This window comes from Chanos chanos, chromosome 4 (assembly GCF_902362185.1).
Source record: "Chanos chanos chromosome 4, fChaCha1.1, whole genome shotgun sequence".
Taxonomy (NCBI): Eukaryota; Metazoa; Chordata; class Actinopteri; order Gonorynchiformes; family Chanidae; genus Chanos; species Chanos chanos.
The window spans coordinates 53,022,364-53,043,461 of record NC_044498.1 but is presented as its reverse complement, the minus strand read 5'-3'; the positions used below and the strand labels follow the sequence as shown (position 1 = coordinate 53,043,461).

Sequence of the window (21,098 nt, the reverse complement as noted above, 5' to 3'; positions counted from 1 at the left end):
GAGGAGGTCAGTGTACATATGACAAACATGTTGAGCTGTCACCCCTAAACCACGCCCTATAAAACATATCCTATGTGCCTCGCAATGACAAAACAAAACGTCTCTTGAATGTGTTTTATTGGGAAAATACAATTATAAGATTAATAATCAACAATTTTATTTTACTGGTAACAGTAAAAAGCTTAGAGGGGAATTCTGATCTAAAGACTGAGCAAGTTACCTTCCTATGGTCTTGACACAAAACAATGTTTTCAAAAATGGGATACACGTAATGACATAGCATCTCGTGTTTACAATGTAGGCAATAAACATAAGTTTACATTTTGAGATGAATTCCCAAGACATAGGCAAACTGAACACAAGGGCGCAGTTTTCTCCCCAAAATGTATAAAGTTGGATGCTTTTGGTTTAAATACACATATTACAATGCAACTGTGATGTTCCCTTCAGATACAACTGTACATGTTAGATATTTTAAAACAGGGTTGTGTACCCTTTGAGTGAGCAGTGATGTCCGCTGAGAGAAGACAGTGTGCTGTGTGTGACCAATGAACTCAATGAACACGGATTCATTCAGACGGCCTTGGACCAGACCGGCTGTGGGTTAGGTCTCCCTTAGTGATGGGCATGAGGAAACGCGGTGCTTTGGTCACTGTGTGTAAGCACAACTTATTAAATATTTAGTCAGGTACTCTGCACCCATTCTACAGCAAGGCTGTGGTGTTCTGTTTGTGAGCAGAACGGATTGACTGTGCTGGCCTGCTCTGTGACTCAGTAAACGCTAGGGCAGACATCACCTCTCACTGTGTTTGGTATCTGTGCTCTTAGAGAAAGGCAGCCTCTGCAAGCTAACACAACTTCAAAATAAAAGACTCTTTTTCTTAAATCATAAATTTGTGATTTCTTCCCTACAAAACAACTTCAAGTTCAAAGCTACAACCTACATGTCAAGTCGTGTACATGAAGACTGTGGCTTCCTTAAGGCCTGGTCTGTGCTGGAGTGATGATACTGATGTGATCAGTGATTTGTAACAAACAACGTACTTTGTCATGGAATCTCAGATTGGATTACAGACTGAAGACCAGACAGGTGGCTGCTGATACTCTTTTGCTCTGGTTGGATTCCTGATCATTACTGAATGATGGCATCATTGAGGTTATTTGTAAAACTTCACCGTCACAGTACAATGTCTGTCAGTCTTCCAGCCATGAAGTTCTCATTATTTCCCATTTCACTTAGGCTGAAAACAACTTAGTATAATTTACCCATCTGCCGTGACAGCAGGATAAAGTACCTGTTAATCTAACAACACGGGAAAAACACAAAAAAGGGAATGTTTGTCTCTCACGTCACACAACGAAAAACTCAATTAAATGTAACACATATTTAAATAGTTTAAGGCGTTCCCTCTGAAAACAGATTTTAAAAAATGCAAATTTCCAAATCCTTTCCGCCTCCTCAAACAATACAAGGCATTGTTAGCACTGTTATAAACAGAATTATGAACACGTAGGCAAAAAGCTGAGGTTTATATTTATGCCTCTGACTGGGAAAGGGCACCTTTCAAATATTTTTGGCACATCCTATTCAGGTCCAGGGCCCAGTCAACTTCAAGTTCTGACCTGGAACTTCCCGGCTTTGGTGACGTATTTTACTCCTTTAAATGGTTTGTATTTCTCTCCATACATGTCCAGGCGGTTGACCTTCAGCCCTGCACAACACAGCAACACACCACATTGTCAACCAGCCAATAATGACTCAGGGCTGGATTTCACACTAGCCAATAATTACTCAGGGCTGGATTTCACACTAAGCCATCAAAGTCCACAGCCTTTCATGATTATATCCTGCAAATTTAAAATACTATACAGCTCAAATTTTATCAACATTTAAGGTATTCTTTTTAATTGCATATAATATTTTAGGTCAACATAAAACATTTGTGAAAGGCAGTGGACACAGTGGTGTCAAACCCTTCACTGTGTGCTGTTGTCAGGCTACTCAGAGATAGTGGGCTGATAAAGTCAGCCCTGTTTACCTGAGATGGCGAGCTGATAAAGTCAACCCTGTTTACCTGAGATGGCGAGCTGATAAAGTCAACCCTGTTTACCTGAGATGACGAGCTGATAAAGTCAACCCTGTTTACCTGAGATGGCGAGCTGATAAAGTCAGCCCTGTTTACCTGAGATGGCGAGCTGATAAAGTCAACCCTGTTTACCTGAGATGGCGAGCTGATAAAGTCAACCCTGTTTACCTGAGATGGCGAGCTGATAAAGTCAACCCTGTTTACCTGAGATGGCGAGCTGATAAAGTCAACCCTGTTTACCTGAGATGGCGAGCTGCTGGATCTTAAACTCAATGTTCAGGCTGGGGTTCTCCTCAGGCTTGGCTGCCCCAGACTGTAAACTCAGACTGCCTTTCAGATTGGGCAGTTTTTGGTGGTTAAGTTTCCCAATGTCCCACATCAAAATCTACAGCGACAGAGGGAGCGCGCCATTACTTTACCACCAACAAAATGAACACGTATATGACCAGACAAGCACAGCACCTAGAATCAAAACACTCACGAAACCACCATAACGGTCATGTGTAGTATCTAATTCAGTCGTTAATGCAGTTTTTACACATTGCACAGAACATCATTTCTACTTTACGTGTTACATTTGTGTGGATTTATTTATTTGTTTGTTTGTTTATTTTACCTTGGTGACAGGGTCGTAGGTGTATGTGCCCTGAGTGGGAGTTAGGTTGGCACTGAGAATGACCTTGGGCATGTGGATGGTGACCAGCACACATTCTACAGTCTTCCCCATGGTCTGCTTAGGCCCCACCGTGATGTCCAGTCTTCCTGAGGATCCAGTCTCAAAGAAACTGATATTCTGCTTCACATAAACAGGGATGGCAACCAGGCTGTCAGAGAGAGACATATAGGACGTCAGCACCTTCACACTGACGCTGTAAGCCAACACCGCTCACACAGAGAGACAGACAGGATGTCAGCACCTTCACACTGACGCTGTAAGCCAACACCGCTCACAGAGAGAGACAGACAGGACGTCAGCACCTTCACGCTGACGCTGTAAGCCAACACCGCTCACAGAGAGAGACAGACAGGACGTCAGCACCTTCACGCTGACACTGTAAGCCAACACCGCTCACAGAGAGAGACAGACAGGATGTCAGCACCTTCACGCTGACGCTGTAAGCCAACACCGCTCACAGAGAGAGACAGACAGGATGTCAGCACCTTCACGCTTATGCTGTAAACCAACACCGCTCACAGATGCAATGCGTTGTCTCATTTGTTTTTTGGTGAGGAATATACCATGAGCCCTCCGAATAAACTGAAAGTCATGTCTGTCCAATTTCACTTCTTACAAAGAGCACTTAATTTAACAAATCTATTCCCTTACAAAGAGCACTTAATTTAACAAATCTATTCCCTTACAAAGAGCATTTAATTTAACAAATCTATTCCCTTACAAAGAGCATTTAATTTAACAAACCTATTTCGTTGTGAGGACAGAGCACAGTGTACTCAGCTCTTGGTTCTGAGTCACGGTGAGGAGGGAGACTGTGTGTGTGTGATGAGTGTGTGAGACTGTGTGTGTGAGACTGTGTGTGTGTGATGAGTGTGTGAGACTGTGTGTGTGTGATGAGTGTGTGAGACTGTGTGTGTGTGGTGAGTGTGTGAGACTGTGAGTGTGTGAGACTGTGTGTGTGTGATGAGGGGGGAGACTGTGTGTGTGTGATGAGTGTGTGAGACTGTGTGTGTGTGGTGAGTATGTGAGACTGTGTGTGTGTGATGAGTGTGTGAGACTGTGTGTGTGTGATGAGTGTGTGAGACTGTGTGTGTGTGATGAGTGTGTGAGACTGTGTGTGTGTGGTGAGTATGTGAGACTGTGTGTGTGTGATGAGTGTGTGAGACTGTGTGTGTGTGGTGAGTATGTGAGACTGTGTGTGTGATGAGGGGGGAGACTGTGTGTGTGATGAGGGGGGGAGACTGTGTGTGTGTGATGAGTGTGTGAGACTGTGTGTGTGTGGTGAGTGTGTGAGACTGTGTGTGTGATGAGGGGGGGAGACTGTGTGTGTGTGTGATGAGTGTGTGAGACTGTGTGTGTGTGGTGAGTGTGTGAGACTGTGTGTGTGTGGTGAGTATGTGAGACTGTGTGTGTGTGGTGAGTATGTGAGACTGTGTGTGTGTGATGAGTGTGAGAGACTGTGTGTGTGTGGTGAGTATGTGAGACTGTGTGTGTGTGGTGAGGGGGGAGACTGTGTGTGTGTGATGAGTGTGTGAGACTGTGTGTGTGGTGAGTGTGTGAGACTGTGTGTGTGTGGTGAGTGTGTGAGACTGTGTGTGTGGTGAGTGTGTGAGACTGTGTGTGTGTGGTGAGTGTGTGAGACTGTGTGTGTGGTGAGTGTGTGAGACTGTGTGTGTGGTGAGTGTGTGAGACTGTGCGTGTGTGGTGAGTGTGTGAGACTGTGTGTGTGTGATGAGTGTGTGAGACTGTGTGTGTGTGGTGAGTGTGTGAGACTGTGTGTGTGTGGTGAGTGTGTGAGACTGTGTGTGTGTGATGAGTGTGTGAGACTGTGGCTGTTTTCACACACAGGGGAGATGTTGTTCTCAGGGTCCTAGAGTCCACTCACTTCTGTGCACTGACGTGATAAGACATGAGCTGGAAGTTTCCGTCAGGGGGAACAAAAGAAAGGACTCTCTCAGATTCCCAGCGCTTGAAGCGGACACACGGATGAAAGCTCACGTCATCCAGCAGTCTGGGGTTCTACAGGAGGAAAAAGAAAGACATATTAAATCCCACTTAAAACCCAAGTTCAACTGCTGTGTACACAAAAGTATCCCACAGTATACTGTGAAGCATAATGTCCAGTGTTAGGTCTACACATTGTAACAGGGCTGACCATGAACGACAGCGTGAGGTCAGGCATTCCCGATAGCTTTACACAAGCGTCAATGACACCTTGGATTTCAGCAAACACTGTGGTACCTGACAACACACAAACACAAACAGGGCCACTGTTAAAAATGAAATCTGTTTTATTGATATTGTTACTATTAAAAAAACATTTAGGAATAAGGATAAGTTAGTTCAAGCAGTGCGGTGTTCAGAGGAGTCGCAGTCAAACGAGATGGTTAGCTTAGAATGAAATGAACAGCTAGAGCTTTGAGAGGAAATCAACTGTGTGGCATAAGGTTCAAACATCTAAAATTTTTCACGGGAGAAAAAAAAACAAAAAAAACCCTGCATTGTGTTGGGGTCACGTTGCCTTGTCAGGGTTTCTTGTTGTCTTGTTTTCTGTACGTCATGGCTGACATGTTGCACAAATACAAACTGCACTCAGTGCTATACAAACCACATCTTCTTACCAGACTTGTCAAGGATGGCATCGATTTCCTCCACCACATCAAAATAGGCCTCATTATTGGTGTACTTCACGCCAGCTCTTCTCCAGGGAATGGTCGACAGTTGGCCGGTTGGCAAAGTCTCTCCCACATTACTGCTGCCTGGAGGAGGCCAAACATAATCTTTATTCTCTTACATAAATGATCACAGATTCCCAGTGCACTGCAAGAACACACAGGGTCAGGACACGGAGCTATATAAAGGCATATAAATATATAAAGGCATATATTCAAATATATAATTTCTCTCACACTGGCTCTATTCACACACATTTCTGACTTCTACTCATTCATGTCAGGGCTTTGTTATTTAAAAGAGACCAGTGAGAGATGGCTGCCAGGCTCCTTTGTGAACACCCTCAGTAATCTGCTATTGCCACGTCATGCTGATAAAGATTTGTCCTTGTGATCTGAAGGACCCGTAACGAGCCCGTTTGCCAAAGCAAGGCCCTACCTGTGATAGTGTTGACTACAGAGCGAAGGATTGTGGGAGGTTTTATCAGCTCCTTTAAGATGTTGGATTCTGTCGCAAGGGGAAAACCATTATCGAGCATTTCTTCAAGGAGCTCGTAGACTATTACAACATTATCCTTGATTGCAGCCTCTGAGGATTCACCAAAGTAATCCTGTGTAAAGAAAAAAAGTAATCCTGGATACAGACCTCTGTATAAAAACTCCGGTATAAAGAAACATTCATGACACATGACAGAATCTCCATAACAACCCAAAATACAAACCACTGGTTTTGCCAAACAGTGAGTGAAAAATAACCGCCACACGTTAGCAATTTTAATCATTCTTGTAATTCAAGGAAACAGCAGACAAAATGATGACACTGGTGCTGGCCCATTAAAGTTTGGGTAGAAAAATCTCCGCTGTGTGCCTGCCAATGACGAAATCTGCGACACACAAACTGGACTCATTTTAAAGGCCTGTACAGCCCTTTTCTGCTGAGCTGCATCAGATCAGACCACACATGAAAATCTACCCTATTGTGGTTCTACGAGAGGAAAATTATTCAACTCTTCGTTAAACTTTAACCTGATATAAGCTTAGACTTATGTAGCCATATCATACCTGGAACATCTCAGCGACTCGATGCAGAAATTCAATAACAAACAGAGGGGGTACCTCTGTCTGGATGACCGACACAAAAAATATCTTCTCGCGGTAGATGTTGATGAGGTAGTGATGCGGGGTGCGTATAACAGGCGGTACATTGTCAGGCTCCCCTGCTTTCTCCTGAGCCTCAAAAAAGTAATCGCACACCGAGCGGCTAATGACACTCTTCCAGTGTTTCTCCAGAAATATATCCCCAGCGCTATTTATCAGGAACAGGCTGTGAATCATTATGACGCCTGTGCAGAGAGAGACACAGATGCGAACGTGTTAATTCAGAAAATACTTTCAGAGGAAGTCGTTTCATTTGACAAGAGCACAATGCCTTTTTGTTTATATGAACAAAATCATGAAACCCATAAACTAAAACTGTGAAAGAGTGAAAGCCTAGGGATCTGGTTCATCTCAGAGAAAGATTTTTCTAGCCTTGAATAAAATCACGGAAGTTGTTCGTGCTGTGTAAAAAACAAACAAAAAAAACCCCCCCAAAACAAGCATATGTGGTTTCCCGGGGTGGAAATGAAATATACCGAACAGAATGATTAAATAAATCCCCTGATTAAAAAAGGGACGAAAAAAACAAACAAACAATCAGTTGGTTTGCCATCAATTTCATTACCAGTTTGAGCAAAGTTCTGGTTCAGAGAGAATGGTTAACTGCGGCGGGTGGAGGCGGGTTATAAGCTAGTACTGTGCAGCAGTAGTGTACTGAAGTTTCATGTTATTTTGACAATCGGCGTCTACCTCCTTCTTAAGGGAGAGCGGACATACCCAAGTAACATCAATTCGTCCACTTACACCACCGAAAGTTGATGCACTTGCTAACTAGCTCGCTAGCCAAAAGTTGTGTTTACTTAGAGTGGACTTGCAAGATCTTGTTCCAAAGGTCTCGTTTGAACGACTATCAAAGAACCTAGTGCACTAACGCGGACATCGCTTTATACCAGACTTGTGTTAGTGACAAACTTTCAAAATCAGTCATTACCTCTATATTATCTAAGGAATACTTTCTTGAGTGCAGGTAAAAACTCCTCGGTGGCAATATGGCAGTAGCTGAATACCTCAAACGGAGGCTTATCCACATATGTGCCTTCTCAGACATTACACAAATATAACTATAAATCCAATTTAAGTGGTAGTCCCGATATATAAGTATGTTAAAACTTATAATATAGCTGTAAGCTGTGTCTATGCTAGAAAGGATAACGTGTCCAGCAGAGTTTCCCTTTCATTTTGTTCAGGCAGTACGCTGGGGCAACTATGCCTTGACTACATACTTCAATACATGGTTTCCTTCATTCTATCTCTTGTACTGATATCACATTTGCTCAAGGTGGCAAGAGTGCGTTAGAGTGAACCATGGCTTCTGGAGAACCTAAAGCAAAGAAAATAAAACTTGAAGAAAAGAAATTAAGGTAAAGAAAGCACTGAGAACGATCGCGATGTGCTGGGTATGTGTGAATACAAAGATAATGTTGTCGGGTATACCCTGGGGTGATTTGGACAGTAACTGCTCGAGCATGTGTGTATAGGCGCGGACCGTCTTACTGAATGTCATTATAACGCACGTGTAGTTGCTTTAGGATTGAGTAACTGTAGAGACTCTAGGGCTTAATCATTGCTTGCTCCACAGAAAGGAAGATACGAACGTTTGATATGTTAATGCATTGTTGATTTGGTCAGGTTGCTGCTCTGTGCCGCGATAAAAAGTTGTTTGCTGTATTGAAGAATGGATTTGTCTGTCACCATACAGATAACTTGTTGCAGTTTTCCTCGGGATACCACAAATTCGGTGATAAATCAATCCGTTTATTCAGAAAAGCACAAGCATAATCCACTCGCTATGAAAACGAACACTAATTGTCATGAGAAGCTAAAGTTACATGAATGGGGTGAAGCTGGAGGAATTGCTTTATTTTACGCATTTAATGACGATAAATAGACACAGTTACAGTTGCCTACGCTTTTCTGTGAGAAATGGTTGAGCGAGTACAGTCCGGAGTAAAGGCACCACTCCACGTGTCTATTGTTATGTACGGTAGTCTGGCATTGAGGACGCTCAGACCTATGCTGTCATCTAGGCTTCAGGGGGCTCTGCAGCACAAGTCTCCGTCGCCCGCGCCGCGCCTTTGATTAGGTCAGAATCAAAACACTTTCAGTTCGGGGTTCCCTACATATGCGTTATATTACAAAGCTAAAGAGACGCCTGCTCTAACACAACTTAAAAATATTAGTAATACTGAGAACTTGTGCAGGTCACAGCGCAGTTTGTCTTTGCAGAGCATGAGTAAGTGTTTACTGCGGATGTTTGTATCTCGTGAAATCCTTTAACGTTGTACAGTTTCGTTGTTCTGTTTGTCCTCTGTGCCTGGAGCATATCTGGCCCATCATTTAAGGCGACTAAAGAACAAACGGAGAAGCGCTCCTCCTAGTTTTTTCATTCACCCAATCGGCTTAGGAGAGGCGCTATCTTTTAGGATACTGATAAGTGTGTGCACGCTGCTACTGCAAATTAGTAGTGAATTCGAATCTCGCAACTCTGTCTGCTCAACACCTGTTGACATCATTGCTTCTAGCTGCGAATATGCCTTCAGCAAGGTAAGGGGAACATTTTGTATCATGAAGGTCTGTGCTCTTAGTCATACGGATGATCGATGAAGTCACCTTTTTTCTTTTGCCTGAGTAGCAATGATATGGAAAAATAAATACCGTCGTTCCTCTTCATCAACTTGGCCGGTCAGTCTTGAAACAATAATTTGAAAGTCTGTCTCTAAAGGTGTGCATGCGGGCCGGCTGTTGGTTGGGACTGCTGGTGTTTTATTCTAAGTGTTACATTCAGATTTTGTTTTCAGCTGATTGTATTATTATGTAATATGACGTTATTTTTTTTTTTACATTTGTGTAATATGCACTTGTAGTAACATTTTTTGCTGCTAAGAATGACACAAAAATACTACCGCACAGATCCAGTGAGCAGTCATTTAACTTAAATTCTCCAACACTTAAGAAAGTATTAAATGAGAAAGTCAAAGACTTATATCCTGGGAAAGTCTCTTTTCACACTGATGCCTTTGTTCCTGATCCCCATGACTAGCAGAGTGGGTCCTGATTACATGAACATGTACTGTGAGTGTGTGAGGGGCTTAGTGAAGGATAGACTCCCCTGCACTGGATTGGTGACTTATTACACTCTGATTTAAAATGAATGCAGAAATATAAATGGCCTTTTGTCCGTTTTATGAAGAGGCGTAGTGTGAGACGTGATTGGTATTTGACGTAGGCTACCAAAAGTGTGTGTGTGTGTGTGTGTGTGTGTGTGTGTGTGTGTGTGCGTGCGCATGAAGGCTATGTCTTTATCTTCCACTGGGTGGATCAGTGCTGCTCACCATAGACAAATAGCCAATGGATCTGGACACTGATCTGTAAACATGTAGTCCATATGTAATATTCCATGCCATATGTCACTCATTAGACGATAACCCATCTGGGTTAAGAATAACCCAGTGTGGAATATTGACACTGTGTTTAACAGTCTGTTTGTAGTTGGGTCTGGGTCGGATATTTGAATATTCTCTGTGAAAATGCAGCTGTTAATCTTATTTTGATTCATATGACCTCTTTTACTGTCAAGCCTCACTGAATCACCTCATCTGTGTTCACCAAGCTTTTCTGTACAGTCCAGTCACACAGTACATGTTAAAGCTGAAAATGGAGGTGCACGATCACGCTGCTCATTGGGAACCTGACAGTGGCGGACGGGAGAAAGATTTGCTTTAAAATAAAAATGAACCAACTGAGTCTTTCAATGAGCTTTTGTTCGTTTTAATCGTGTTGTACACATGCAGACAACATGCTGACTTTTTTCTGTTTTAAATGTTGATTCTCCCCTCACAGTCCAAACACGCTGTTCGGGATGGGAAACCCGCTCCTGGACATCTCTGCTGTGGTGGACAAGGACTTCCTCGATAAGTGAGTTATGGGGTTAATTTATCAGAAGCACAAGTCTGTCTCAGAGAAGCAGCTGTGTTTTGTTTTCTCTTAAACAGTAAAACACACGTCATGGTGTCGATGATGAAATCTAGGTGTTGCTTATAGACATATGGATAGACACGTAGAATGCTAACCACTCAATCCTGTGACCACAGTTCACGGGCTTTGATATGTCAGAGTAAAATCAGCGCTCTTGCTTTTACTGTAACGTTTTCAGAAAGGTGGCAACTTCCACCACCGCTCGGAGCAAAACAGCAGTGATTTTTACTCAGTACTGGAGTGTGTCAAGGGATGTGGGGCTCTGGATTTGTGAGTCTTCCTGCTAGTTGTCCGGACTAAGTGTGGTTGTTCATTAAGACGGTGGCATGTGCAGGCGGCCTGCAGAAACAAAGCCCCTGTCCAGACACGTAGACACCATCCACAGGCCTTCCATTCCAGTGCCACTCATTAAACAATGCCCTTCTCACCCCTCCTGCCTCCTGTTACGTAATCTGAGCCGAAGCTGCTGGTGCCCACCTATCCCCGTGTGACTCCGCCCCCAGCTGGCAGAGTTTGGCCCACTGGGCTTTTTACTCAGTGACTTTTCTCACGGCTCTCTGTATGGATATTGGATATCCAACAATGATTTTCACACCCCTGCTGTGTCTTCGGGGCCCTGACAGTGTGTTTGGGGAATGTTTACAGTAATCTCACCGCTGACAGCACTGTCAGGAGTGTGGGAATGTGATCAGGTTAGACGCGTTTGACCGGAAAAAGCAAACACGCGGGTGTTGCATCAGTTAAAGGACCATGCAACTATGATGGGGTCGGATGTGTAGACACTGACCAAACCGTGAGGACCTGTTTGCTCTGGTCATGTGTTCACCGTCAGGTGACCTGTCAGAGCCTTTCACCCTTTGGCCAAAGGTCGCCCAGCAGAATCAGCTCCGTTCAGTTACGTTCAGTTTGGTTCAGTTTGGTTCAGTTTGGTTCAGTTCTTTAGTGACTTCCCCAGAGGTGTTAGACCAATAAGTCAATACTAGTTCTCTCATAATGCTCTCTCTCGCAAGAAGTTTGAATGTCAAACATGTGTGTATGTACACATAGACACACACACACAGACACACATACACACACTTTTTCATCAGCCCTGTAATGTGTCCGTCAGCTCATTGCTAAGGCTGAATTCTCATCGGGGGCGTGTAAAACTTATTGGTTTAATGTTGTAGATTGGGAGCTGAGCTGGGCTGTCTACACATGCTTTTGTTTTTTAGCCAATCATTTTGGAGGCAGCTCCTCCTCCCCTCAGAGTCTCGGGCTGCCTGCAGCCGAAACACTGTGGGTTAAGTAACAGTGACCGAACGCTAGCTGCTACTCATGCCTGGACAGGTGGACTCCAGTCAAACTTTCTCAGTAATGATTTCCATTTGTTTTAGTTAAAGTTTAGGAGATAAATGCACGATGCATAGCAAGCACAGGTTTGTTGTGTATCAGTGAAGGGTGATTGGAAAAGGCCTGTTCACACTGGATTAGGTGGAATAACCCATCTAGCTAAGCTAATACACACTAACCTAGCAGATAGGATTGGTCTGTTTTGGAACTGGTTCACACTGTGTTTTTCATTAACTCAGTTCTTTTTTGATGAGCCTAATGCAGGTTGGGTGGTTTGGAGTGAATGCTTGGGATTTTCCTCACATCTCCTGATTTCAGCTCCTTCTTTTTACTTTAAAGCTTTGTCTGGGCTGAGGTCTGTTTGACCGAGTCAGGGCTTCTCCGTGATTCATATGCTCTGTCAGTATTTAGAAACACACGGCCAACGTCAGTGACAGAGGTCTTATGGAAAAAGCTGCTACAGAACCACAACGCCAGGGTTGTGTAGAAAAGCGTAATGAGCGGATTGGCCTGTAGCTCCGTCTGTTCCAGAGAAAAGGAAATGAAGATGATCTGTCTGGAACTGTGTGTGTTTGCGTTTGCCCTGCAGCCAACTGGATAACAGTTAGAGCCTGCAGAGTCATCTAATCCTGTTACATGTGAAACACACTCCTGTTCAATGTGCAAGGCGTCTGAGCATTTGTGTCCTATACAGCCCTTAGAGAAACTTAGAGACATTTAGAGAGACTTAGAGAGCCCAGGAGGCCAGAGTGGTTGTTCCCCGGGCTTTTGAGAAAAGGGCCGTTTTTCTTTGGTGTGTCCACTGGGCCAGCAGGAGGTTCTTACAAAACAAGTTTGATTTAAGTGTGAACAGTAAAGGTCTGGCTGACGGCGGCTGTAGGCAGATAGAGCTGAACTGTTGTGGACTGGCCTGTTTCACCGACCTGTCCTTGAGAGAGCTGTACGCTGGGCCTGTGATCTGATTGGTTGAGACGGACTGGTGCATTGATTTGTTTTTATCTGTGATGTAAAAATGATTTTGACCATTTTGCATTGCACATGCTTTGTTTTGTGTTTAGTTGTTTGATGTATGTGATATTTTAAAACTGTATAATTTGTTTTTTCTTTTCAACAGATATGGACTTAAACCAAATGACCAGATTTTGGCTGAGGACAAGCACAAAGAAATGTGAGTGTTTCCACCATCACCTGTTTTTCACACTCACACCTCCCTGTCTACGTATGTCACATTTAGCATCCTGTGTGCCGTTTCAAAGAGGTGGAAACTGACTCCTGCACGTGTAAACACGCCTATTAATCCCACTCCTGTGCGTGTAAACACGCTTAACAATCCCACTCCTGTGCGTGTAAACACGCCTATTAATCCCACTCCTGCATGTGTAAACACGCCTATTAATCCCACTCCTGTGCGTGTCAACACGCTTAACAATCCCACTCCTGTGCGTGTAAACACGCCTAACAATTCCACTCCTGCACGTGTAAACACGCCTATTAATCCCACTCCTGTGCGTGTCAACATGCCTATTAATCCCACTCCTGTGCGTGTAAACAGGCCTATTAATCCCACTCCTGTGCGTGTAAACACGCTTAACAATCCCACTCCTGCACGTGTAAACACGCTTAACAATCCCACTCCTGTGCGTGTAAACACGCTTAACAATCCCACTCCTGTGAGTGTAAACATGCTTAACAATCCCACGCCTGTGCGTGTCAACATGCCTATTAATCCCACTCCTGTGCGTGTAAACAGGCCTATTAATCCCACTCCTGTGCGTGTAAACACGCTTAACAATCCAACTCCTGCACGTGTAAACACGCTTAACAATCCCACTCCTGTGAGTGTAAACACGCTTAACAATCCCACTCCTGTGCGTGTAAACACGCTTAACAATCCCACTCCTGTGCATGTAAACACGCTTAACAATCCCACTCCTGTGCGTGTAAACACGCTTAACAATCCCACTCCTGCACGTGTAAACACGCCTATTAATCCCACTCCTGTGCGTGTCAACACGCTTAACAATCCCACTCCTGTGCGTGTCAACACGCTTAATCCCACTCCTGTGCGTGTAAACACGCCTATTAATCCCACTCCTGTGCGTGTAAACACGCCTATTAATCTCACTCAGTCTTTTTGCACCTTTACAGCATATTCAGGTGTCACTGGACACCTGCACTCAGATGTGAACCAATCAGGGCTCTGAAACACTGATGACCTCATCATTTACTTTGTGAACATTTTGAGGCTGTTTGTTGAACGTTCCGTTATGTTTGTGCTGTTGCCATGGATATTGGTGGACCAGGAAGAGGATGTAAGCTGTTGCCTGGGTTACTCTACCTGCCGTCCTTTGGCATCTTGGACATGTATTTACAGTGTGGGATCAGGGCTGCACCATGTGGACAGGAAAGCCTCTGAGGAGAGGTCGTCTGTACGGCTGGGAATGAGTATAACGGCACAGCTGGCTGCGTGTTCACACATGACGTTTCAGGTCAATGAAACTGAATGCCTCAGGGTTTGATGTTTTCAGCTGGTAGATGTCGTAGAGGTCTAGATTTCAGATACTGTCTTGTAAAATTCTGAAACAGTACAGTTGTGACTTTAGGAGAAGGTTCTGAGATTGACTCCATGACACTGTCATCTGTCATTCTTTACCCTGTGACGGTCACTGTTTAACCCAAGGAAGGGTTCTGTGGTGGGTTTAATATGTCTGCTGTTGGTCTGGAGATGTTGTGTTCTGAGACAGTATATGAGTGGGAGTGTGTTCACCTGAAATTATAGATCAACCAGTATCTCACAGAATGATTAGATGAGTGAACCACAGAAACCTCCTTTTCCTCGTCTGTGCGGTGTCACTTTATTCAGGCCACGTGTCGGCCGTCTGGGCCCAGAGACAGCTGTCATGGCTGATGTGACACTACAGCTGGACTGACTATTTTTGTGAGAAGAAAGGGAAAGGGCAAAAATATTCAGAAGTTCCATCAGCCATCTGTTCTGAACCTGCACATTTTCATCACTGGTTTGCAACATGCAGTTATGCAAAGATTGTGTGTGTGTGTGTATGTGTGTGTGTGTCTGTGTGTGTGTGTGTGTATGTGTGTATGTGTGTGGGACTGATATGGTTTCTGTTAAAGGGCTGGATGTTGAGGGTTGTGTGACAGTATGAGACTGTGTGTGTGTGTGTCTGTGTGTGTGTGTGTGTCTGTCTGCAGTGTGTATCTCTGATCTGGCCCTGGCCTGATCCTCGTCCTCCCTAAATAAAGGCTGAGACACCAAAACTGTCCAGTGTGTTCCTCCGCCTCTCTCCTCTGTCCTCCAGTTATAATGGGAGCTCACAGGTCGGCGTCAGTGAGAAGTTTAGCTGCTGAATTCACTGACCCAGTTCAAGAATCTGGTTTCTTTTTTTTTTTGGTTGTTGAACCAAAATTGGCTGCTATAAACTGGAGGGTTCTGGTTCTGCATCTGTGTTTGTTTGAGAACCAACTGTGAGCTTTTTCTCCTCATACAGCTACAAGGGCAAAAAAATGTTTCAGCCAATCAGGGAAAGGAGAAGTGTAACCTCCCTCTTCTGTCCTCAGTGGCCTGAACCTAATAGGGGATAAGAGCAGAAATGAGAGCGTTTTGAAGATGAGACAGTTTTTCAACAGGCAGCACAGTGTGAGACAGACACGCCTCCGATGCCTCGTCTGAAACTGCTGCCGATTGGCTGATGAGTCGTACGGCGGCAGGGACGTGGGCCGTAGACATGAGGACATGAGGACACTAGGCACAGGGCTGTAGTGACTGTGTGACATGTCTTTAGAACAGAAGGACAGCTCTGTGGTGGCTGTTTATGCTTTACATTCAGTAGTTTTTAGATAGAGGTTTCTCTGAGTTTACACAGCTGCACGCTACTCTTCCACACCACAACTTTCTGCTCTCCAAACAAAACCCTGTCAGCGTACAACACAATGCACACTCTAAAGAGTCAAACAAAACCCTGTCAGTGTACAACACAATGCACACTCTAAAGAGTTAAACAAAACCCTGTCAGTGTAAAACACAATGCACACTCTAAAGAGTTAAACAAAACCCTGTCAGTGTACAACACAATGCACACTCTATAGAGTTAAACAAAACCCTGTCAGTGCACAACACAATACACACTCTAAAGAGTTAAACAAAACCCTGTCAGTGCACAACACAATGCACACTCTAAAGAGTTAAACAAACCCTGTCAGTGCACAACACAATACACACTCTAAAGAGTTAAACAAAACCCTGTCAGTGCACAACACAATACACACTCTAAAGAGTTAAACAAAACCCTGTCAGTGCACAACACAATACACACTCTAAAGAGTTAAACAAAACCCTGTCAGTGTACAACACAATACACACTCTAAAGAGTTAAACAAAACCCTGTCAGTGTACAACACAATACACACTCTAAAATGTTTTCCCAAGTGCATTTACTTTACAGTCACTGTTTTATTCTGTGGGTGGTCATTGAGAAGGACGCTTGCTTAGACATGGCTCTGGTTTTGGTGGTAGAAACACAGCCTCTTGCTTAATCTGCATGCTTTCTTTTGAAAGTGAAGAGAGAGAGGCAGAGAAAATCAGCTTATAACTGGAGTGTGTGCTAACCCGATCGCAGGGCAGGGCTTTGTGCGGTGCTGGCGGCTTTTGGCAAAGGCCCATGTAGGTTAAATGTGATTTTTATGGAAGGGAATGTTAGTGGTCTTCAGTCTTATCTGCCTCAGTGACTGACCTGCCCTCACACACACAGAGAACTGCCGACTTCGCTCCAATGCTTCAGCTTCTGTATCTCAGCTCTCTTCTCTATGGAACTGACCATGTTACTCTGTATCTCAGCTCTCTTCTCTATGGAACTGACCATGTTACTCTGTATCTCAGCTCTCTTCTCTATGGAACTGACCATGTTACTCTGTATCTCAGCTCTCTTCTCTATGGAACTGACCATGTTACTCTGTATCTCAGCTCTCTTCTCTATGGAACTGACCATGTTACTCTGTATCTCAGCTCTCTTCTCTATGGAACTGACCATGTTACTCTGTATCTCAGCTCTCTTCTCTATGGAACTGACCATGTTACTCTGTATCTCAGCTCTCCTCTCTATGGAACTGACCATGTTACTCTGTATCTCAGCTCTCTTCTCTATGGAACTGACCATGTTACTCTGTATCTCAGCTCTCCTCTCTATGGAACTGACCATGTTACTCTGTATCTCAGCTCTCTTCTCTATGGAACTGACCACGTTAATTTCGCATGCAGAGATTTTCTACTTTGAGGATTTTCTGAGATCCGTTCATGTTGGTTTTGAGGTTTTGACGTCTTGAGGTCCGTTCATGTTGGTTTTGAGGTCTTGAGGTCTGTTCATGTTGTTTTTTGTTTCTGACCATGTTTCATGCTTGCTCTGATCCTGTTGTGATTTCGGAGCGTTAGCATGGCATACGTGCATTAGCGTAGCATAATCAAGGGACTGCTGTGAAGGAACATTAGAGCTGACAGACATGAGCCCGGTCAGCAGCCGGTCTCTCTCTCTCTCTGTCTCTGTCTCTCTCTCTCTCTCTCTCTCTGTCTCTCTGTCTCTCTCTGTCTCTCTCTCTCTCTCTGTGTCTCTCTCTGTGTGTGTGTGTGTGTGTCTTTCTCTCTGTCTCACTGTCTCCCTGTCTCACTGTCTCTCTCTCTCTCGCTGTCTCTCTCTCTCTTGCTGTCTCTCTCTCTCTGTGTGTGTGTCTCTCTCTCTCTCTCTCTCTGTCTCTCTCTCTCTCTCTCACACACACACACACACACACACACATGCAGGTGTGTATTTGTGTGTTGGCAGGTTTGTAGTCTGACTGAGGGATATGTTTTAAGTGGTGCTATCAGTGATGGTGATGTAACAGGCTGTGTTTTCTCTGTGTTTCAGCTGAGAGCACAGTTACATTAATACTGTGTCATAACCCATCATTTGGAGAGGGTTTTGTTGGTCTGTGTTTGCTTTTGCCAAGTGAATATAGCATATTATTCTGCTACAGAATTTTCCTTCAGTTTTCAGAGTATTGCTGATCTGAGTACTCACACCAGTGCAGATGTCAGAAAAATGCAATGCTGCCACCTTGTGGCTGGATGTGGTCAGGTCTCAGTGAGATGTCTAACGCTCTCAGCTAGATGTGTCAAACGAAATGTGTTCATTGGTGAAACATTAATGAAACCGTTCATGATGTAACATCAGGTAACATCTCTCTCCGTAACACTCACAAGAAATCAGAGCATGCACAAATTGTCTGTAAAGGCGGTAGTGTTAATGGAAGATGGTCAAGGGTGAGCAGCTCTGATAAACTCTTCGTCCTCCTTTTGTGGGTGTGTCCCACACATTTTCCTGCTGGGTGGACTCCTCCCCTGATCAGTACAGACACTGCAATACTGCCTTCAGCCTGCAGAGGGCAGTGGAAGCTCAGTGAAGTTCAGAGTCATGTTTAGGACATTGCCTCTGGTCCTAACTGAATCCAGTCACTTGACTCAGACTCCTGCAGTGCTTTCACGGTGAGGTCATGCTAACTGTGCTACTGAAGGGACAGTGTGAGAAGAAAGAATATCCATCATCGCGATAACTCTGCAGCAGGTGTGCTGAGAATTGGAGAAGTACTGCATTGAGAAAAAAAAACAAGCTTTAAAACAGCGTACGACCTGCAAGATGAACACTGATTCAGTGATCTTTAAGATGAACACTGATTCAGTGATCTTTAAGATGAACACTGATTCAGTGATCTTTAAGATGAACACTGATTCAGTGATTTTTAAGATGAACACTGATTCAGTGATCTTTAAGATGAACACTGACTCAGTGATCTTTAAGCTGTTGTGTAGCCACCTTTTTGTTAGGCAATTCTGCTGAGCTGTCAAAGTCATGGAAGAGCATCGGCGAGTCATCAAACCACACCTGAGCTGGAGACACCTGAAAACCAGAATACTGTGCTTTCCCTCTGCAAACCAGACAAAAGTAGTGTTAGTGAATGAGACCAGTAATTCACCAGTCTCAGACTTTCATGTGTTAACATCATTCTACTGTTAATTTAACTCTGAGAGTAATCATAATGTCCCTCTGTGGACCAGTGTTGAATTAATTCTGACAGTGTTAATATTATCCCAGTTTGAACCAGTGAGAGACAACAGAAACACTCTCAGAGTTAAACGAAGACTGGGACCACTTGCTGTAATAGTGTCTCTTTTTGTTAACCTTCTGTGTTTCTGTGTATGTGTCTATGTGAACCTGGAGTCTGCCCCTCTCTCTGGCTGATGAGACTGGTAGTGGTCTCTCTGACTGGTCAAACTGATAATGGTTTCTCTGACTGGTCAAACTGGTGGTGGTCTGTCTGACTGGTCAGACTGGTAGTGGTCTCTCTGACTGTGTTCTCGTCTGAGTGAGCAGCAAAGCGGAGAGGCTTGTTAAAGGAGGACACTGCTCCGGTGCAGACAGACTAACCCTGACCCTGACCCTGACCCTGACCCTAACCCATACCCGTACCCTGACCCTGACCCTGACCCTGACCCGTGCTCTTGACCAGAGTGGATGGCTCATACTGAGTCCTGCCATGATTGATTCCTCCATCATCTCCCCATAGCTTACTCCCCCCCGCCCCACCTCCTCTTCCCCTAGGCCCACGCTCCCACCCTGCGCTCCCGCCCTGCACAGGCCTTGAGCAGGAAAAGCGGCAGCTGGTCTGGAGGAGGAGGAGGAGGGGGGGGAGGGGGGTTCCTCCATGATCTCTCAGCCCAAGCCCAGCTCTGTCTGTCCACTGTATGGATTTATGTTCTGTGAAATATGGCTGCCCTAACCTGCCTGCCAGGAAACCTTCTCCCCCAGAGTGTACGTTGTAGCTGAGCACAGAAACGCTGCGTTAGGTTTTACTGCCGTGCAGGGCTCCCCTGGGACAGGGCTTCTCCTGCTGGAGGGCTGTGTGTGTTGGGCTGCAGATTGCCAAAGGTGATTGAGTCTGGATTCTGGCTGTGTCAGTTTGAGATATTTGTTATTAGAATTCATTTCCATAATGTCGGTTTGTCCTCCCGTGTAAAGCTGTGCAATGCCTCATTTCCACGCTGCTGGCCAAACTGGACACAGGCCAACATGTCTGTTTTCCTCGCTTCATAAAGCCCTGTTTTTCTGGGTCCAGACTCATTGTATATGTGTGTGTGTGTGTGTGTGTGTGTGTGTGTGTGTGTGTTTGTGTGCATGTGCGCGCGCGCGTGTGTGTGTGTGCTTGAAATTTAAGCCCTATGTTCAAACCCAAAATTTTGTCCGGTGACTACACCAGGCAGTTGGTTTTGGATCAGATTCAAAAGCTTGATCCTATGTTGCCATTATAAGCTTCATACCAGACCTGTTCTCAGACCTGTTCACAGGCCGCACTGCCCAGGGTGCAGCGTGTCCCCTGCACCTTGTCTTTACAGGAGTGAAATTGATCAGTTCACACAATGGCCCTTTATGTTCCCTGGCTTGTCACTTGCTGTGTTGTCCAGCAGGTGGCACCAGAAACCTGCAGTCATTTGAGGCGTAGGCAGGCTGACTTTCAGTGCAACACTGTCAGATCCTGACCAGACTTTGGCTTGTACTGTAATCACACTGATCAGGTTTGTTAGGTCTCACAGCCAAAAACGGCTGATGTGGTTACACTTTCACACAGTCTAGACAGCGGTCTGAGTCTGGGTGACCAGCTATCTGTTGTTCTGTTGAGGAGGTCACACTGGGTCACTTTGGGGCTGAAGGAGAAAGGGGGGAGGGGGTAATTTAGAAGGGACACTGTTGCTCACTGGGTCACCCTGTCCTCCCACCTCAGGACAGGAGGTGAACGCTTATTTATTTATTGTTCTGCTTGTTTGTTGAGGAGAGGAAGGTCTCTCCCACTCCCCCTACCTGCTCCCTATCCCAGGGTAAAAGAAATAGAAATGATAACTCCAAGTCCCCAGCACTGACAGTGGACAGAGGTCCCCTCACCCTCCGGGGGCGGGGGCCGGCTGATGACTGACCTGTGGTTGGATGCCTGAGCCCTGTGACATGTTGCACAGAGGTCAGCGGGTCGAAGCCATGAGAAGGAAAGTCGCTGACCTCTGAAACAGCTGACGGTGCTGGTGTGACCTACAGGCTTCACAGTGAACAAACCAAAGGCCCAGAGTGAGACCTGGTACAAACCTGCCCTGTGTGTCCAGTCTGTCAT

General features: G+C 44.9%; 2 protein-coding genes across 5 annotated transcripts in view; one reads left to right on the top strand and one right to left on the bottom strand.

Moving 5' to 3' along the window:
- Positions 1-106: 106 nt before the first annotated feature.
- ap3m1 (adaptor related protein complex 3 subunit mu 1) lies at positions 107-7,587 on the bottom strand. Its single transcript, XM_030771602.1, has 9 exons — positions 7,525-7,587; positions 6,498-6,778; positions 5,875-6,046; positions 5,385-5,522; positions 4,919-5,004; positions 4,649-4,782; positions 2,704-2,911; positions 2,328-2,472; positions 107-1,712 (listed from the first exon to the last, which is right to left on the bottom strand). The coding sequence occupies exons 2-9, from the start codon at positions 6,768-6,770 to the stop codon at positions 1,612-1,614; spliced, it is 1,257 nt and encodes a 418-aa protein (XP_030627462.1). The 5' UTR covers positions 6,771-6,778; positions 7,525-7,587; the 3' UTR covers positions 107-1,611.
- A 275-nt stretch (positions 7,588-7,862) lies between these two features.
- Positions 7,863-21,098, top strand: part of adka (adenosine kinase a) — a 125,683-nt gene continuing 112,447 nt past the window's right edge. For 3 of the 4 annotated variants that reach the window (XM_030771606.1, XM_030771603.1, XM_030771604.1), the window contains exons 1-3: positions 7,863-7,954; positions 10,434-10,508; positions 13,015-13,068. In XM_030771606.1, coding sequence (XP_030627466.1) covers positions 7,899-7,954; positions 10,434-10,508; positions 13,015-13,068 — 185 coding nt within the window. In that variant the 5' untranslated portion in view covers positions 7,863-7,898. Of the gene's footprint in view, positions 7,955-9,028; positions 9,138-10,433; positions 10,509-13,014; positions 13,069-21,098 lie in introns of those variants that run through there. The other variant, XM_030771605.1, reaches the window with a different exon arrangement.

Bases quoted from the DNA above. Each gene is read 5' to 3' on its own strand.
- ap3m1 (XM_030771602.1), bottom strand. From the start codon at position 6,770: ATGATTCACAGCCTGTTCCTGATAAATAGCGCTGGGGATATATTTCTG. The intron at 6,047-6,497 runs GTATGATATGGC...TTCTTTACACAG, and splicing joins GAGTCGCTGAGATGTTCCAG to GATTACTTTGGTGAATCCTC. The intron at 1,713-2,327 runs GTAAACAGGGTT...TGTGTTGTGCAG, and splicing joins CCAGCAGCTCGCCATCTCAG to GGCTGAAGGTCAACCGCCTG.